We start from the raw sequence: 18,752 nt of genomic DNA on the forward strand, positions 1-18,752 counted from the left end.
ATGTCCAGGGAGGGCTCAGGCTCCCCGTTGCTAAGCGACCTTATCACTGGCAGTTCCTCTGTTTCGTCTTCGCTCCAAAGGGGGGAAGTTCCTCCCCCTTCCCTCTGCTATCTATCCGAATACTCTTCTCCCAACTCTCCGGGATCCAGCTCCCCGGGATTGGGACCCCAGCTCTGCCTTCCGACACTGCCCCTAAATACAGCTTACCATAGGCACTTACCAGTGTGTGACCACATCCATCAGGAGGACAAGGACAAAGACAAGGTGCTTGCAATGATGCGGCCAGCAATGTGTCCTCTTGACCCTTGCCCTTCTTGGCTTATTAAAGCTTGCCAAGGGGGTCTGACCAAGTGGATCCAGGGTGTGGTCAATGCATCATTGCGAGAGGGAGTGGTTCCAGCCACCTTGAAAGAGGCGGAGATTTGACCACTCCTGAAAAAGCCCGCCCTGGACCCATTGGTTTGTGACAACTACCGACCGGTTGCAAATACTCTCTTTTTAGGGAAGGTGATTGAGAGGGTTGTGGCGCAGCAACTGCAAGTACACTTGGATGAAACAGATTATCTTGACCCATTCCAGTCTGGGTTCAGGCCTGGTTATGGGACTGAATCGGCCTTGGTCGCCTTGATGGATAACCTTTATTGGGAGAAGGACAGGGGGAGTGCGACCCTGTTGTTCTTACTTGATCTCTCAGCGGCTTTTGATACCATTGACCATGGTATCCTTCTGGGCCGACTTCGTGAGATGGGTATTGGAGGCTCTGCTTTACAGTGGTTCTGATCCTATCTTCAGGGTTGTTCTCAGAGAATAGCATTGGGTGACTGTCTTTCAGCCCCCTGGCAGCTATGCTGTGGGGTGCTGCAGGGTACTATCTTGTACCCCATGCTGTTTAACATCTGTATGAAGCCCTTGGGAGCAGTCAACAGGAGCTTTGGGGCAAGGTGTCAGCAGTATGCTGATGATACCCAGCTCTATTTCTCCATAACATTTGAATTGGGAGAGGCCGTGCAAGCCCTGGACCACTGCCTGGACTCGGTGGTGGGCTGGTTGAGGGCCAATAAACTGAGTCCGAATCCTGGCAAGACGGAGGCACTGTGGGTTGGTGGTTCCCGAGTTCGGATAATTGGTCAGTTGCCTGCTTTGGATGGGGTCGTACTCCCTCTGAAAGAGCAGGTCCGTGGCCTGGGGATGCTCCTGGATCCATCTTTGTCGCTAGAGACCCAGATGACCTCAGTGGCTAGCCTTTTACCGGCTTCTGCTGGTGAGACAGCTACGGCTGTTTCTGGACCGGGATAGCCTGACCACTGTTGTCTATGCACTAGTAACCTCTAGGCTGGATTACTGTATTGTGCTCTGTGTGGTGCTGCCCTTGAGGTTGGTCCGAAAGCTGCAGCTGGTGCAAAATGCAGCAGCGAGACTGCTCACTGGAGCAGGGAATCGCCAACATGTCACCCCACTGCTGAAAGAATTGCACTGGCTGCCCATTTGCTACCGGGCCAAGTTCAAGGTTCTAGTTTTGGCATACAAAGCCCTATACAGCTCGGGACCAGGATACCTGAAATACCGTCTTACCCCTTATTTGCCTGGTCAATCACTGCGCTCTGCAGGTGGGGGCCTCCTGCAGATACCATCTTATCAGGAGGTTCATTCTGCACAATATAGGAAACGGACCTTTAGTGTGGTGGCACCTACCCTGTGGAATTCCCTCCCCTTGAATATTAGGCAGGCGCCATCTCTGCTATCTTTTCGGCGCCTTTTGAAGACTTTCTTCTTTCAACAAGCCTTTTAAGTTGAGACCTATCCCAGTCTGCATCTGTGTCAGAATTGTTTAATATGTTTTTAATAATGTTTTAACCCTTTTTAAGATTGTTTTTAAAAATGTTTTTAATGCTGTTTTGTTTTAATGTATTTTAAGATCTGTGTTTACGATGTTTTGAAGTGCTTTAGTGCTTTGTTTGCCGCCCTGGGCTCCTCCTGGGAGGAAGGGCGGGATACAAATTAATTAATTAAATAAATAATAAATATATTGTTTCATCGCTCTCAGCTCTGGGGTAAGCCATGGAGCTGTATGAGCTCTACACAGGAGAGGATGCTCAGGAGCAATCGTGTCAACTGCCCGGGTCATTTCTGTATTCCACAGTTCCACCAGGGTTTCGACAGGAGCACCAGCCCTGTCAGCCAAAAAACTCCCCAGAGCCCTTTGGAAATCATCCGGATCCATTAGTCTCTGGGGCGGGCCAACTTAATAGGTCCTCCACCCTTGCAGATGGGAAAAGCTGCTGTAAGTCTAAACTTCAGCAAGCAGTGATCTGTTCATGACAGAGGAACTGATGTAAGCCCCCCCACTTTCAGATCACTATCTCCCTGTCCATTCCAAAAACCAAGTCTAGAGTATGCCCTGCTACATGTGTTGGGCCAGTGGCATATTGGAACAGTCCCATGGTTGTCATGGAGACCATGAAATCCTGAGCTGCCCCGGATAAGGCGGCTTCGGCATGGATGTTAACATCCCCCAGAACCAACAGTCTGGGGGATCTCAACAGTACACCCGAGACCACCTCCGTCAGCTCAGCTAGGGAGTCTGTTGGGCAGCGGGGTGGGTGGTACACCAACAGAATCCCCAGTCTGTCCTGCTGACCCAACACAAGGTGCAAACACTCCAGACCAGTAGTCACATAGACAGTGTGCTTGGAGAGGGAGAGGGAGCTCCTGTAGACCACAGCAACCCCCTCCCCGACCTTCAGGTCTACCCTGATGCTGAACCAGGTACCATGGTGGGTATAGCTGGGAGAGACTGAAAAGAAGAGTTGAAAAGACAACAGTCCATTCCACTGTGTCAAATGTTTTCTTGATGTTTGTGGATACCATAACTACATTTGTCTTTGTAAAGTTGCCTTTACATTGAGAGACACTCCACCAGGCACTTCTCAGTGGCTCTATGGACCAATATGAAGCAAGAACAGCTGGCCAGAACTGCCATAGCATCACTAATCTGGGGATGCCACAAGCCCAACACTAGGTTTAACCCTTTTTAAGCTGCTGCCACTCCAAGAAAGGGATGGGTGGAAAAAATTGGAATGGAAGATCATGTTAGGGATGGGGCTGTTATTTGCAGTAGGGATGCTTGATAATGTGAACAGTACTTGTTACCCTCTGCACCTACCCAAGGATTAAAAGCCTCACATTGGCAAAGGTGTTAGCAGGTGGCAGGGGGCTCCATTACATGTAGAAGAGGCATCTCACAATACTCCATGAGCTATAAACGATAGTACTGCCTTCTCCTTCCTCAAGGTGATGCTTTATTTTCTTTGGCGGATGGAAAAGGGATAGGAGGCAGCCAGTAACTGTGTGATGCGTCCTTCCCTGGCTCTCCCTGTCAGGTTCCTACCTGCGCGTGGCTACTGCCTGTCACTAGGCACCACCAGGGACTCCACCAGTCCGGACCGCTCTCTCTTATGGTTTCTCTCCCCGCTCTAGCACAGATCTCAACAGATCCCCCTGCTAGGCAACCACCAGTAACGTCCCAATACTAGTATTCCCAGAGACTCTGAATACTGGTATTGTTATTCTCTTCACCGCTGCCACCATTTGTTACAGTTCCCCTTCAGCCTTGGTCATTACCTTACCCTCCCTTCTGGTCTGTGAAACCCCAGCCAAGGATCAGGCCTTTGGTAAACCAAATTAAGTATTTATTACAGATAACAAAGCTAACAAGATTAACAAGATTTCTTCTTAAGGCACATAAGCATATGGTTTTACTCAATACTAATCCGAACTCCACCTCCCTCCTGGCAAACAACTCTCTAAACCCCACCAAGCAACCCACTCAGTTCTCTTCTCCCCCCCTGGATTCCATTCTCACTCTTCCTTTTATACATTCAGCCATTTTAAACACTCAGCCAATCATCTCGCATTCTACTGCCCATTCACTCCCCCTCTTTCACTCCACTTACCATGTATCTTCTAAACAACCAACACTTACCATATATACATTAATATAGGAACATCACAAACTGCACCCCACACATTTAACTATTGGATGTTAATTAGACTCTCTCAAGATTTTGTGAGTATTCACCAGTAATGTTCACGGGGTGCAATTGGATTTTTGGTTGAGCAGTTTTGTGCTTGTTCCACATTGGACCATGTTGAGAAGGACGACAGCTGGTAGCTACAGAGGAAGGCCAGGAGATGAGCCACTTCTCAATGGATGGGTAAGCCAGCCTGTATTGGCTCAGTAGCAGATAGAAACAACATGAACTCTGCTGTTGGAAGTTTCCATTAGAAGAAAAGAGGGATCCTTTTTTCAGGACAAATTCTGAGGTGAATTTTCCCTTCTCTTTGTACTGCCATGGGTTTGAAAAGTACTCCCTCAGTGCTCCCATCTGCATTTGACCAGGTAGAACTGGAACTACTGTAACACAGTTTCCCCTATTCCCATCCCATGGAGGCAGTCCAGGAGGATTCCATCGCTGATATTATCAAAAGCCACAGAAAGATCACGAAGCAGGAGCAATGTCACACTCCCCTTGTCCCACCTTCAGTAAAGGTTATCTATGAGAGCAACCAAGGCTGGCTTGGTCCCATAGTCAGGTCTGAACCCAGATTGGAATAGGTCTAGTTATTTCATACATTTGATTTAATATAGAAATAGACTTTATGAACCAATATGAATAGCATAACTATATCAGAGGTTGGATTAAACAGAACTGCAAAGTATTTATCATACTAAGCACATAGTCAGACTGAATCAGGTATCTAATTATTAGAGTTTAGTTTTAATACAATACAGCATATCCCCTTTTCAGTTATTGCTGCATTTAGTTACCGTGTATCTATTCCTGTTGACTGGGATATCCATGGTATCCATAAAGTTCTCTGTCTCTTCTATGATTGGTGAATAAGACTGATACATTTCTTTTAAATAAGATAATAATGTTAATTCATCAGTTCTTCATAGGTAACTGGAAGGAATTACCTTCCTTTTCTAATAATTTATCAGGCTTTTTTTCAAATAATATTTATTTTAATGAAGTAACAACTTTAGCAGTTTCTTCTAAATATTGAATAGGTCTGACAGTTTCCTACATGAATCAAATTCTTCCTAATCATGCCTTTTTTTAGTGCAAGGGTACAGAATCTTTTTCAAGCTGAGGGCTACATTTCCTGTTGGGCAGCCTTCTCAGAGTGCGGTGGGTGTAGCAAATGTCCAGTGGTATGAGTGGTGCTCTGCCAGCTGGCTTTCCTCTTTGCTGACAGAGCGGCACATGCTCTATACCCTGTGGCCCTTCATCCGGTCTTCAACTGGCTACAATTGCCCTATTAATTTCCGTGAGACTAAACCATGACCAACTTAGTCTCGATACAACCCTATATCTGCTCATTCTTTTTAAGAACTCAGTGCATGTAGTCTTTTTTAATGCCACTATTTTTTATTTTATGGTTAAAGATAAAACTCAGTTATTATTTAATTTCTAAAAATACTACAAAATCATGATTTTATTTATTTTAAAGTCCAATTAATCTGTTCCATTCTGCTTTAATTTGGCTCCTCGACTGATTCATTTGTTGAGGAATTGTTACTTCTGAATATGTGACTAATAATGTAATATATTTACTTCTACATTCCGTGTATGAAGAGCTTTCTGAAATATAACACTTGATCTGTTGTTCTTACAACTTGCCATTTCTATCTATATTTTAATTGTTATTTTAAAGAGGACTCCCCACTTGAACTGAATTTTTTTTAATTAGTCTTCCTCTTAGGAATTAAAAAAAAATTTTGGTAGCGTTGTTGGAAAAGGAGGTGATTCTTTTAGGGTTATCCCTAATTGCTTGTATAAATTGTTCTTTTGACTGGGTGCTACCAGAGGTAATTAAGATACTCTAAGTGTGGTATAGTGGTTAAGGTGTTGGACTATGACCTGGGAGACCAGAGTTCGAATCCCCACATAGTCATGAAGCTCACTGGGTGACCTTGGGCCAGTCACTGCCTCTCAGCCTCATGAAAACCCTATTCATAGGGTCGCCATAACTCGGAATCGTCTTGAAGGCAGTACATTTACATTTTTTATTTATTTAGCACAACATGTCTGAAATTATACTACATGAATTTTCTATAACAAGCTTGCCATTTATATATAACCTTGAAACAGAGGGGCAGTGTTTTCCTAGATATTCAGTCAAGTTATCTTCTACTTTTTCTTTTCAACATCTTGTTTTAATATAATTACTGTTATTCATATTGTTCTATCTGATCTTCCATACGCAGACCTGGGATGCCTCTAAATACTTTACCCAATATTTGTACTTCGTGAAGTTTCTTTTATTGATTCGTGTAAAGCACTGGCAATCTATAGGTTTTTAACTAATTCTTGTTTAGTGTCTTCAATTTTTGATAATCATTTGCCAGTTATGTTTAAAACTGTCTAGTTCACTTTATGACACATCTTCCATCATTACAGCAACATTCTCTGCTCCTTCTGAAGTTTTTTCTTGGTATTTGTAGTATTAATGATTTACTCACACAAGTTCACACAAATATTACATTAAGTAACTTTGTATCTCTAACAATGAAAAAAGAGTATACCAAAACTGATATATAAGTTAAAACAATAGATTGTGTGGTTCCAAACTTCAAGTAACCAACTGTGCAGTTCCCTTCCCAGTTCCAACAGAAAAACACACAGTTCCCAGCTCCAAGAGAACACATAGTTCCCAGATCTAATCAGAACATACAGTTCCTAGCTCTAAGCAATCAATTTTAGAACTCTGGCTTAAGCAATCAATTGCACAACTACCATCTCTGAGCAATCAATTATAAGTTTCCCATAAATAGCCAATTAGTACAAATTTTAGCTATAAGTAATAGCATAAATCCATGTGCAATGAATACTTGGTTGATTTGGTTATCTTCTAATTCAAACACATCTGATGTTTATCTTTATCAAATCATTTAGGAAATAGACTAGTCAATCTCTTATGCTAGATAAGAAAATACTCTCCCCAGACACACACAAAATCAGTCATTAATTGCTGTCTTTGATAAAAAGATTATGCCTCCGTGATCCAAATGAACTCCGACAGAGCTGGGTAGGATTATTCTCTCTGGCAAAAGATACCACTGCTCAAAGCAATCCAACCTCTGGTCAGGACCAGGAAATAAAATAATTTGTCTTCTCAATACAAATTCTACGCTAGCTATTGTTACTAAGATAATACAGTTCCTAAAATAGACTGACAAGGCTTTAGCAGACAAAAGTAACTCAAACTGTATACATAATTACTTTTAAGAATTCAAAGGCAGAGTTCTCTGCATCCTCTCCTGTGAGCAATCTCCAAAGTATATTCTGGTGATTGTCAAAATATGATCTCTGCTGCTAAAATTCGAGATGCAGAAATGGAAATAATTTGGCATGTAGTAGATATTCCATCAACAGTTTTACTTATTCTTTAGAAGCTGAAGTTTTGAAGGTCTGACCAAGCCTGCAGTGAAGGGAGCAGTCCTGAAGGAAAGTCATTTGCTCAAATATTCAGGTCTCCCAGTGATGTTATTTCTCACCTCTCCTCATTTCTGTGCCAAAACCAACGGTCTCATACTCCAAAGAGTCTGATCTACCATTTTTCTGGTGGTGGATGTCTGGAGGATCAACCACCCACCACTTTCTCTACCTGGTCTAAGTTAAGCTCTTTTTTAAAAAGATTGGAAGCAGTAATCTCATAAATAAAAAAGTCTGATATGAACCAGAATTCTAGGTGAAGTCTATGTGGCCTGGGGGGCAAAATAGACTGGTAATGTATGATTTAATGATAAGCTGATTCTAAATACATGGTTTAGAACAGTACCCAGTTTTACACTACAAAGATTCGTTGCAGAATATTGCATCTCACTGTATATCCTTCTTAGAATTAAAATATTCTAGGATTCCTTATTTTCTCTTTGTTATTTGTTGTTGAACTATCTGTGTGTCGAGTGTCAACTCCCTTGCTTAATTTGGAGGAAGCAGGAATTTAGGTATATTGCCATATATCACACATAAGATAGAGCACTATGTAGCATTAGCCATGCCAGGATCCATGCATGGGGCCTTGGTATGGCCCTGTTGGCTAAAACATTGGTAATGTATGATTTGTAATACGTGATAATTCCAAATACATGGTTTAAGAACTGAAGCCAAAGATTTTATACCACAGAAGTAGTGATCTTTACTTTCTTAGTTTTCAAGACCACAGAAAAGCAACAGCTTGTCAAATTGCCATTATACATTTTAAACAAGTGTATTAATACTCCATAACAAAGAAAAGGGAGAAACAAAAAAAATCATTTATAAAGTTAGTTATGATTCTGTCTTGCTGCTCTAAACTACTGCAGGGACCTCCCATATTTTTCTAATTATTCCAATATGTCTACTTGCATTTATTTATTTATTTATTTCGACTCTGTTTTGTTGCCACATTTGTATTCAGCCCTTCATTTGAGGTTGCCAGGGCAGCATGCCTGAGGCTACCTGGGTTTTCCATCACAACAATACTGTGAAGTAGGTTAAGCTAAGGGTTGATAGTGTTTTCTTGTGAACTCTGTGACTAAGCAAGATCAAGTCTCTCACATCCAGACCCCACCACTGCACCAGACCAGCTTTTCTTTCCACACTAAATAAAGTTAATCTTGCCATTTACTGTTCTTCCTTTTCTTGTTTAGGGTTTGTGGATTTATCACTCCATGATCAGGTCCATCTCCTGGAATGTGCCTGGCTAGAGATACTGATGATTGGCTTAGTGTGGCGATCAGTGGAGCACCCAGGAAAGCTACTGTTTGCCCCCAACCTGCTGTTGGACAGGTCAGTCCACATGGTTTTTGTTTGCTTATTTCTATTATTTATTCTCATAAATGTCATGCTGTGCAATATTACTAGGATCATCTTGACCTGTAACCATGCCATTCATACCAAATGCTAGAGGCAGAGAACAGCTATCCTTAAACTGGATCACTAACAATATTTTATCTATATATTTACATGATGAAGCCTGGAGTCTGGACCTAGATGAATACCAACACACAACTGCCCACTAATTGATTTCATGCTAAGTGTGTATTAGCTAAATTTTATTTCAAGTTTATTACAATGAGAGAGATGAGCATGATAATTTCCCCAGAATGGTCTTTCTTTATGTATTACATTTATATCCCATCCTTCTCCCTGTATAATGCTCAGCCTGCACACATGGGGTTCCCAGGGTCTCTCATCCAGACACTGAGCAGACCCAAACCTGCTTAACCTCAGCAGGGTTGTTGTATCATGTGTCCTCAGTCCATGCCTGGATCAAATCTTGATATGTGTTCACATAATGTATGCACACATTGGTCTTGGACTATTTTTATGGTGTTTTGTTGGTGGTGTGTGTGTGTGATCTTAAAGGGAAGGGAAAGGAAAAGGAACCAAATCTGTTTCTGTCTGTGGAGCAATTTATTTATTATGTGAAGGAAAAAGGGTATTGATTTTGCTGTCCTCTCTCTCCCTCCCCAAAAAAGTTATGTAAAAATCTGTGGTTGGGAATTTAAAATGTATTGCTCAGGAATGAACATGTAGGACATCTGTCCAAACTGACACTGTTCCAGGATGCAATTTAAGGTTCCAAGGTGTATTGAAGAATATTTATGAAATATCAGATGGTAAAGTCAAAGCTGCTTTAACTGTGATTTAATTAAAGGTCAGAGAAAATATTCAAACAACAGCATCAACACCACCACCAACGTGAGGAATTCTTGATTGACAACAATATTTTTCCTTGATGTTTCTCTGGCTGCTGTCAGATGCCATATGTACTGCCACCAGAAACCAGGTTCCTGGCTCAATTCTAAAAGAAATATTTGTGTGATGCAAGAGCCTCTAAGAATGGAATAGCAATTCATAGTCTATTTTAAAAGGAAAAAAGGGCTATTTTGACTATCACCTCAACTCCCCAGTTGTTGCTTTTTTCAAATTCACAAATAAAAGAAATGTTTATCCCAAATCCGTCACTTCTCTCTCAGTTGTTTTCACACAGTTCTTTGATTGAAAGAATTGGCCAATATTGCAGGAAAATCTCAGTCCATGCCAGATGTTGACTTAACTGCAAACATGCCCTGTATTTAATTTAAACTGCTAGCTTTGTTTAGAATTGGCGATTCCTAGGCTTTTTTTCCTTCCAGTGATTAATAAATGTACAACCCAACCCTCAAGAGAGGATTTGCAGCAACAACTCACATTAGTTGATGGCATGGGAAAATAAATGGAGAAAGTTCATAATGCTATGTTGTGTGCATCAGTACTAATCCCCTTCTGACACTTTATATCTCATCAGGTGCATTGGTTTGTTCCAGTGTAAATGACTGTGATGGCTCAAATAGCTCTACAATGGCGCATAATTACATCCTACCCCATGTCCCCTACATCCTCCCCATTATTATTGATGTTGTTATTTCCTGCCCTTCCTCCCAGAAGGAGCCCAGGGCAGCAAACAAAACACTAAAAACACTCTAAAACATTTTAAAAATAGGCTTTAAAATATATGAAACATCTTAAGAAACGTATTAAAATAAAACATCTTTTTAAAAAAGCTTTAAAAATATCTTAAAAAGCAATTCTAATCTTTACCCATCTCTATGTTGCAAAACAGTTTTGCAAGACTGTTGAATAAAACGTCTCTGATTGTTATTTCCCCTAACATATGATCTACTCGTGATGTCAGCATGACATCCTATATATTAGTTCATTTTCAGTTTGGACTTTTCCACGATCCTTCAGGAATAATGGTTCAGGTAGACACTGACAATTTAGTCACAAAGGTTTATCTCAGTCACTGGAGAGGATAAACCACTCTGTTCTGGGCAGGCTCACACTAGTAATGGGTGCTGGGGTCCACACCAGGACATCAGGAGTGCATTTCACTCTAATGGACTTCTTAAGTGGATTGGAACATCTCATTTATGAGGGGTCCCTTCAGAGTCAAGTGCCACCACTTCTGTCTCACCATTGGAGATACAGATTTGTTTGCTGTTGCAGACAATTGCAAGTGTTTCACGTTCTGCTCATTCTCATGTAGTGGCTATGTCTCATTGGTGGATGCCTTCACCATTAGGAGCATAGGAAAATGCCTGAGTCATATTATTGGTCCATCTAGTTCTGTATTGTCTACTCTGGCTGACAGTGGCTCTTCAGGATTTCAGGCAGGAGCTTTCCCAGCCCTAACTGGAAACACCAGGGATTGAACCTGGGACCTTCTGCATGCAAGAGAGATGATCTGCCACTGAGCTACAGTCCTTCTTATTAAGTGGTACATAAGTTATCATATGACTTCTCTTCCATTTTGTCTCATTTCATGGGGTTCCTGGAAGATAGTGAAGTTCCTTTATTATGCCCTACATTGGCAGCCATAATCCTAGTATGCAAAATGCCTAAGGTTTTCCAAGAGGAAAATCTTTTACATTCCATTGATTTTAGTGGGAGATATAAAAACATGCTTACATTTTTGGCCTCTACTTGTGGTATACGTTACATTCAGAATATCAACCTTCTCATACTTCAGCAGTATAATACTGCAAGAGCATCTAGCTTATGCAAGTCTGTCACGAGGAATGGAGGATATAAGTGCTTTCATGAACATGAGGTTTTGAAACATAAGACATGAGATTTCTTCTTCTAAGGCTGCAATCCTATACTCACTTATCTGGCAGTAAGCCTCATTGAACTCAGTGGGACACTTTCTGAGTAGATGTGGATAGGATTACAGTTTTCTTCTATGGTGAACTGCTGATATGAATTGCTACAGAAATAAAAATATGCAATAGTAACGAATTAAGTTGAATGCTTCAAAACACTTAGGCAAAAAATCATAGCTTGGCATTTCCAAGAATTAATAATGCTTTTAAGGCTGCAATTCCACACATATTCCCTTTTCTTTGAGCTTTTATGACCAACAAGTAATTTATAACCAACAAGTAATTGTTAAATACCAGTCTTCTTTCAGCTTTCAGTCATCCCAGCTGTGAGTTTGGGACTTTCCTTTTTTTACAACCTCATCCTAAGCATGTTTAATTTTTATTGGTTAAACATATGTGTGTTTAGGACTTCAGCCTTAATTGTTCATGGGAGAGCAAAATGCATGATGTTTAACGTCACAGTATTAGGCTACAATTCACTAAATGTCTACTCAGAAGTAAGTTCCATTGGGTTCAGTGGAATTTACTCCCAGATAAATGTGTATTGGACTGCAGCCTTAGTCAGGAATAAGCCCCATTGGATTTAAGGGATTTACTTCTGAATAGGCATATATTGGGTTGGCTGTGAAATAATTAGCTCCTTTATATATTTCTTTCCATTCTATTCAATATATTCATTTGAATGCTCTTCATGGATGTTATCTTACTTCACAGTCCAAATAGCTTAAACTACTGATTCATCTCTTCAAAAGTATATGCAGGTACATGACCATATGGACAAACGATCGCTTGAAACAGGCTATACATGCATTAATCTGGCAGTCAATTCTATGGCTGCAGCTGCTAGAAAAAGTGCAAGCAGTTACAGAGATGGCTGCTGGATCATCATGTTCATGCTAGCTTTTTTCTTAGGCTGGATATGTACCCTACATTACAAAGGACAGTCTTCTGTTTAAAGTGCTGCCAGAGGATAGTCACCTAATTGAAGGTGCCCTCTATTGTGGTGGAACAACTGCAAGTGTTCATGGATGGCACTGATTATCTGGATCCACTTTAATCTGGGTTCAGGCCTGGCTTTGGGACTGAATTAGCCTTGGTAGCCCTGATGGATGGCCTCTATTGAAAGAGGGACATGGAGAGTTCAACCAGGTTACTCTCTCTCTGTGCCTTTTGATACCATCGATCAGGGTATTCTCCTGGACCCAATGTGTGGGCTGGGTATGGGGCCAGTTGCTTGTTCTGGCTGGGGTTACATTCCCTCTGAAGGAGTAGGTACATAGTTTGGGGGCACACCTGGATACATCTTTGTCATTAGAGGCCCAAGTAACCTTTGTGGCTAGGAGTGTCTTTAACCAGCTTCAGCTAGTATGCCAGCTATGGCCATATCTGGAATGGGATAGCCTGGCCACTGTAGTCCATGGACTGGTAACTTAGACACTGGAATACTGCAATGCTCTATGTTGGGCTTCCCTTGTGGTTGATCGGTATATTAACGGACGAATCCAATCAGGACAAAAGAGACTTCTGGTGTCTATATACCAACGCGCGGAGCTTGGGAAACAAGCAAGAGGAGCTTGAAGTCTTAGTGCATCAAGGCAAATATGACTTCATAGGGATAACAGAGACTTGGTGGGATGACTCCCATGATTGGAATATAGCCATTCAAGGATATAAACTCTACAGAAAGAATAGAAGCAACAGAAAAGGAGGGGGAGTAGCGTTATACGTCAAAGACAAATACACCTCTATGGAAATCTAAGAGAGCGAACAAAGTGGTCCGATAGAGACCATTTGGGTAAAAATAAATGGAGAAACAAATAAAACCGACATGGTAGTAGGTGTCTACTACAGACCCCCTGGCCAAGAAGAGGTGGTAGACGAGGCCTTTCTCAAACAAATCTCTGAAATCTCAAGGAAGCAAGAAGTAGTAGTGATGGGGGACTTCAACTACCCGGATATCTGCTGGGAGACAAACTCTGAGAAGCACAAAGCCTCCAACAAGTTCCTGATGGACCTTGCTGATAATTTCCTCTTTCAAAAAGTAGAAGAAGGAACAAGGGGATCGGCAATCCTGGACCTGATCTTAACTAACAGGGACGAATTGGTCATGGGAATTAAAGCGGTAGGTACCTTGGGGGAAAGTGACCACATAATGCTGGAATTCGTGATTCTGGGGAAAGCCAAAGAAAAATATAGTCAAATATGGACCTTGGATTTCAGGAAAGCCAATTTTAGCAAGCTCAGGGAAATGATGGGTAGGATCCCGTGGCTAAAGAAAAAAGGAACCCAAGAAGCGTGGGAGTTCATGAAGAACGTATTACAAAAAGCGCAATCGCAAACAATTCCAAAGAGGAAGAAAAACGGAAGACATCAGAAAAAGCCAATGTGGCTACACGGAAGACTGGTGGAGGAGGTAAAAATAAAAAGTGCATGTATAAAGAATGGAAGGAAGGACACATCACCAAGGAAGAGTACCGACGAGTGGCTCGGGCTTGCAGGAATAGCGTAAGGAAAGCTAAAACCCAAAATGAGCTGAGGCTGGTGAGGGAAGTGAGGAACAACAAAAAGGGGTTTTTCAGATATGTTCGAAGCAAGAGAAAGACCAAGCAAATGGTGGGACTGCTGCTCAGTGAGGATGGCAAAATGTTGACAGATAACGAGGAAAAAGCAGAACTGCTCAACACCTATTTTGCCTCCGTTTTCTCCCAAAAAGGGAACAGTGTGCAACCTTGCATCGGTAGCAATCTCAGTAAGGGGTCGGGATTGCAGTTCAACATTGATAAGGAGATAGTCAGGAAATACCTAGTTAACCTAAATGAGTTCAAATCTCCAGGGCCTGATGAACTGCATCCCAGAGTACTGAAGGAACTTGCTGATGTACTCTCGGAACCTCTTGCCATCATCTTTGAGAAATCATGGAGAACGGGAGAGGTGCCGGAGGATTGGAGACGGGCAAACGTCGTCCCGCTCTTTAAAAAGGGTAAAAAAGAAGATCCAGGGAATTACAGGCCAGTCAGTCTGACTTCAATACCGGGAAAGATATTAGAACATATAATAAAAGAGTCCATTGGCAACTATCTAGATGACAGAGCTGTGATTAGTAGGAGCCAGCATGGGTTTGTCAAGAAAAAATCCTGTCAAACTAATCTCATCTCTTTTTTTGATCGGGTCACTAGCTTAGTAGATGGTGGAAATGCTGTAGATGTCATCTATCCAGATTTCAGCAAAGCGTTTGACAAAGTCCCCCACGACCTTTTGATTAGCAAACTCGTCAAATGCGGACTAGATGGAAATACTGTCAGGTGGATTCACAACTGGTTGGAAAACCGTACTCAAAGAGTAGTCATCGGTGGCTCTGCTTCGGACTGGAAGGAGGTTTCCACTGGAGTGCCACAGGGTTCTGTCCTAGGGCTGATACTCTTCAACATTTTTATCAATGACTTAGATGATGGGGTGGAGGGAAGCCTTATGAAGTTTGCGGATGATACAAAACTGGGAGGGATAGCTAACACAATGGAAGACAGGAATAAAATCCAAAGGGACCTGGATAGACTAGAAAATTGGGCTGAAATTAATAAAATGACATTCAATAAAGACAAATGCAAGATTCTGCATTTAGGCCACAAAAACAAAATGCACGGGTACAGGATGGGAAATACCTGGCTTAGCAGTAGTGCGTGTGAGAAGGACCTTGGAATTGTAGTGGATCGCAAGTTGAACATGACCCAGCAGTGTGATGCTGCGGCAAAAAAGGCAAACACGGTTTTGGGCTGCATAAACAGAGCTATAGTTTCCAGGTCGAGGGAAGTAATAGTCCCACTATATTCTGCATTAGTCAGGCCTCATCTGGAATACTGCGTTCAGTTCTGGGCGCCTCATTTTAAGAAAGATATAGACAAGTTGGAGCGGGTTCAGAAGAGGGCGACGAGGATGATAGCTGGTATGGAGAACAAGTCTTATGAGGAAAGGTTGAAGGAACTTGGCATGTTCAGTCTGGTGAAGAGAAGGCTGAGGGGTGACATGGTTACACTCTTTAAGTACCTGAAGGGCTGTCACATTGAGTAGGGTACAGATTTGTTCTCTGCTGCCCCAGAGGGTAGGACTAGGTCTAATGGTTTTAAGTTGCAGGCGCGTAGATTCAGATTGGACATTAGAAGGAACTTCTTGACAGTAAGGGCAGTTCGGCAATGGAACCGACTGCCTAGGGAGGTGGTGGGATCCCCTTCGCTGGATGTCTTCAAGCAGAGGCTGGACGGCTATCTGCGGGAGATGCTCTAGCTGTGGATTTCCTGCTGTGAGCAGGGGGTTGGACTCGATGGCCTACAAGGCCCCTTCCAACTCTATGATTCTATGATTCTATTCTATGATCTGGAATAGATGATCCAGATGTTGCTGAACTGCAACTCCCATAATCCCTGACCATTGCCCATGCTTGCTAGGGCTGATGAAAGTTGCAGTGCAGCAACAGGAGGGCCAAAGGTTCCCCACACCTGATCTGGAAGCTGCAGTTAGTGCAGAAAGCTGCAACACTTGACAGGAGTGAGATCTCGAGACTGGATTATTGCATTGCACTCTATGTGGAACTGCATTTGGACCTGATCCAGAAGCTCCAACCTAGTTGATAGGTTCAGATGGCTGATAGCATGGCACACTGTTGCCAAACATTCCCAGTGACTGTCCATATGCTTCCAGGGCAGGTTCAAGGTTCTTGTATTAATATATACAGCTCTGAACAACTTGGGTTCAGGATACCTTATGAGCAGCATGAGTCCTTATATCTAAGCTCTGTCACTGAATTTCATCTGGAGGATCACTGTTACTTGTTCTCTGTGTTTCAGAAGCCTGACTAGCTTGAACTAGATGTTGGGCATTTAGTGTTGCCAGTCCCATGCCATGAATACTTTTCCAGTAGAGATTCAGCAGGCATCCTTGCTGCTAATCTTCAGACATCTTTTCAAGACTTTGTTTTATGTTGATAGTGGTTTAAAATTTTTAATATGAGCCACTCATTTTTACAGTTATGTATGTGGGAGGAGGGTATGTGTGTGGGAATGGGGCTGTACATATTCTTGTGTCAGTTTATGTGTGTGTGTGAGAGAGACAGAGACAGAGACTGACTGACTGACATATTAGTGAGGTCAGCAAAAGATGCTGGTGAAGCCTATCAAAACTGGCCTAAGACCTCAGCTTCGGTGTCTCAGAGTGCTCACCTCAAAGTACAGACACCTCAAAAAAGGCCTAATGGCCTTTAGGAAATGTAGTTTTCCCAAAGGCTACTGGCAGTTGGAGTAGACCTAGGGAAAGCTATTTCCCCCCAAGAGCCACTAACCTCATAGGTCCTGGCATGCTGCTCTGCAGCCCTCCAGCCATCAGAGAGGAAAAGACCAATACCAGCTCTAGGGTTTGGAGACCCCTTGGGAAATACACTCTTAATGCCCCTCCCTTTCTCCTCGCCATCATTACCACCAGCTGCTGCTCCTCTACTTCCTCATCCTTGCTACCACCAGCTTGCCTACCAGGCACAGAGTCAATCTTCAAGCAGGGAGTGGTGTCTACTGCACCACCCTCTCTCTCACCACCACTGTTTTCTGGGCTAGAGTGGGAGACAGGTGAACCAGCTGGTTGCAATGGTGAAAAGGAGGAGCAGGTCAAGGAGAGCTCTTTTCCATGCCCCCCTGCTGCAATGTGGGCCCTCAGCAGATACTTGACCATGCTGACCCTTGATGCTGGCCCTGGGAGAGACCTCCATTCTTCCCTCTCCTCTTGACTAGTGTGCCACTGCCATCACTAGTCCTAGGTAAGAAGAGTTTATAAGGAGTTACTTGAATAGGTATGGGTTGGTGGGAGCAGGTATAAGGGGGTTTATGTGGCCCATTTTTTTTAGGCTGTCAGTTCAGGCTGTCTCAAAAATTACAATTTCCCATTTTTGGTGAGTTCACTGCTGAACACAGTCCAGACAACATAATATAATGCAAAATACCATATATTTTCCTCAGCACTTCTGATTCAGTACTAGATTATGCAGACAGTGCATAAACTGTCATCTGGACTCGCCTAACCACTGCTTTTTCCTGTTTACTGGGTCTGTTACATGTAAATACAAACAGAATGTGTTTTGTTGTTCTCTAACTGCATACAGTATAGAGCAATTTATTAAACCTGCTGTATTGGATTTATAGGTGGCCTACTGGACAGAGTTTTAGTCTTGAATTTGGGAGATCAGTAACAAATGATAGTTTAGCTATTGACTCATTAGATAGCTTTTGCTAAACCATTTGTTCTCCCAGCACAAGCTGAAGCATGTTTGTTGATACGAAAGTTCTGCTGAATTCAGTGGTAGTTACACTCTAGTAAGGGTGCATAGGATTGTAGCCTCAGCCTCTGTTTTCCTTTTGTAATATTGAAAACTATATCACACTTCACTAATGCAGGCTTATGTTTCCCGAATTAATGAAATGCAATATACATGAAAAATAACAATACAGACTACTACTTCTTAATGCGTGAATCAAGATGAAAAAAACACACCGCCAGGTAGCGATGAGTGAATTTCTCAATTTTGGTTTCTCTCAGTTTCTCATTTTTCCAATCTTAAGTCCTCTACACTTCCACATTTGCTTTTTTAAAAAAAAGTTCATAAAAATTCATTAGCATTTTGTGCTAATTTCTTCTAATGCACACGTTTTTGTAGGCAATTTTGCCTTTACACATTTTGCAAAGCAATTCCCCATAATATAATGCATTTTTGTATGTTTATTTCATGTTTATGCAGTTTTCCCTAGTATATGCATTTTTGCACACATTCCTTGGCTGGAAAACTGCACTGCAAAATTTAGAGAAAGGTGGATTTAGAAGGATGGCTGTGTTTCAGTTTGCATATTGTTTTGGAAAGTGTGTATTAAGTAGATTCGCTTTTAAATGAGAACCCAATTAAATTTCTCCCCCATCCCTACAGCCATGGTCATCCTTGTATTACTTTATAGCCAAGTCTTCCTACATTTTTTAAAAGTAGGATAAAAAAATGGAACTGATTTTGGGGGAGAGGGATTTTGGA

The 18,752-nt window shown here is 42.1% G+C and overlaps 1 protein-coding gene across 9 annotated transcripts in view; it reads left to right on the plus strand.

The window, feature by feature from the left end:
- ESR1 (estrogen receptor 1) overlaps window positions 1–18,752 on the plus strand; it is a 383,776-nt gene that overhangs the window by 336,890 nt on the left and 28,134 nt on the right. For all 9 annotated transcript variants that reach the window (XM_061624146.1, XM_061624145.1, XM_061624151.1 and 6 more), the window contains one exon: window positions 8,699–8,837. In XM_061624146.1, the coding sequence (XP_061480130.1) occupies window positions 8,699–8,837 (139 nt within the window). The remainder of the gene's footprint in view (window positions 1–8,698; window positions 8,838–18,752) is intronic.

The sequence above is a fragment of the Rhineura floridana genome, chromosome 4, assembly GCF_030035675.1.
Source record: "Rhineura floridana isolate rRhiFlo1 chromosome 4, rRhiFlo1.hap2, whole genome shotgun sequence".
NCBI lineage: Eukaryota > Metazoa > Chordata > Lepidosauria > Squamata > Rhineuridae > Rhineura > Rhineura floridana.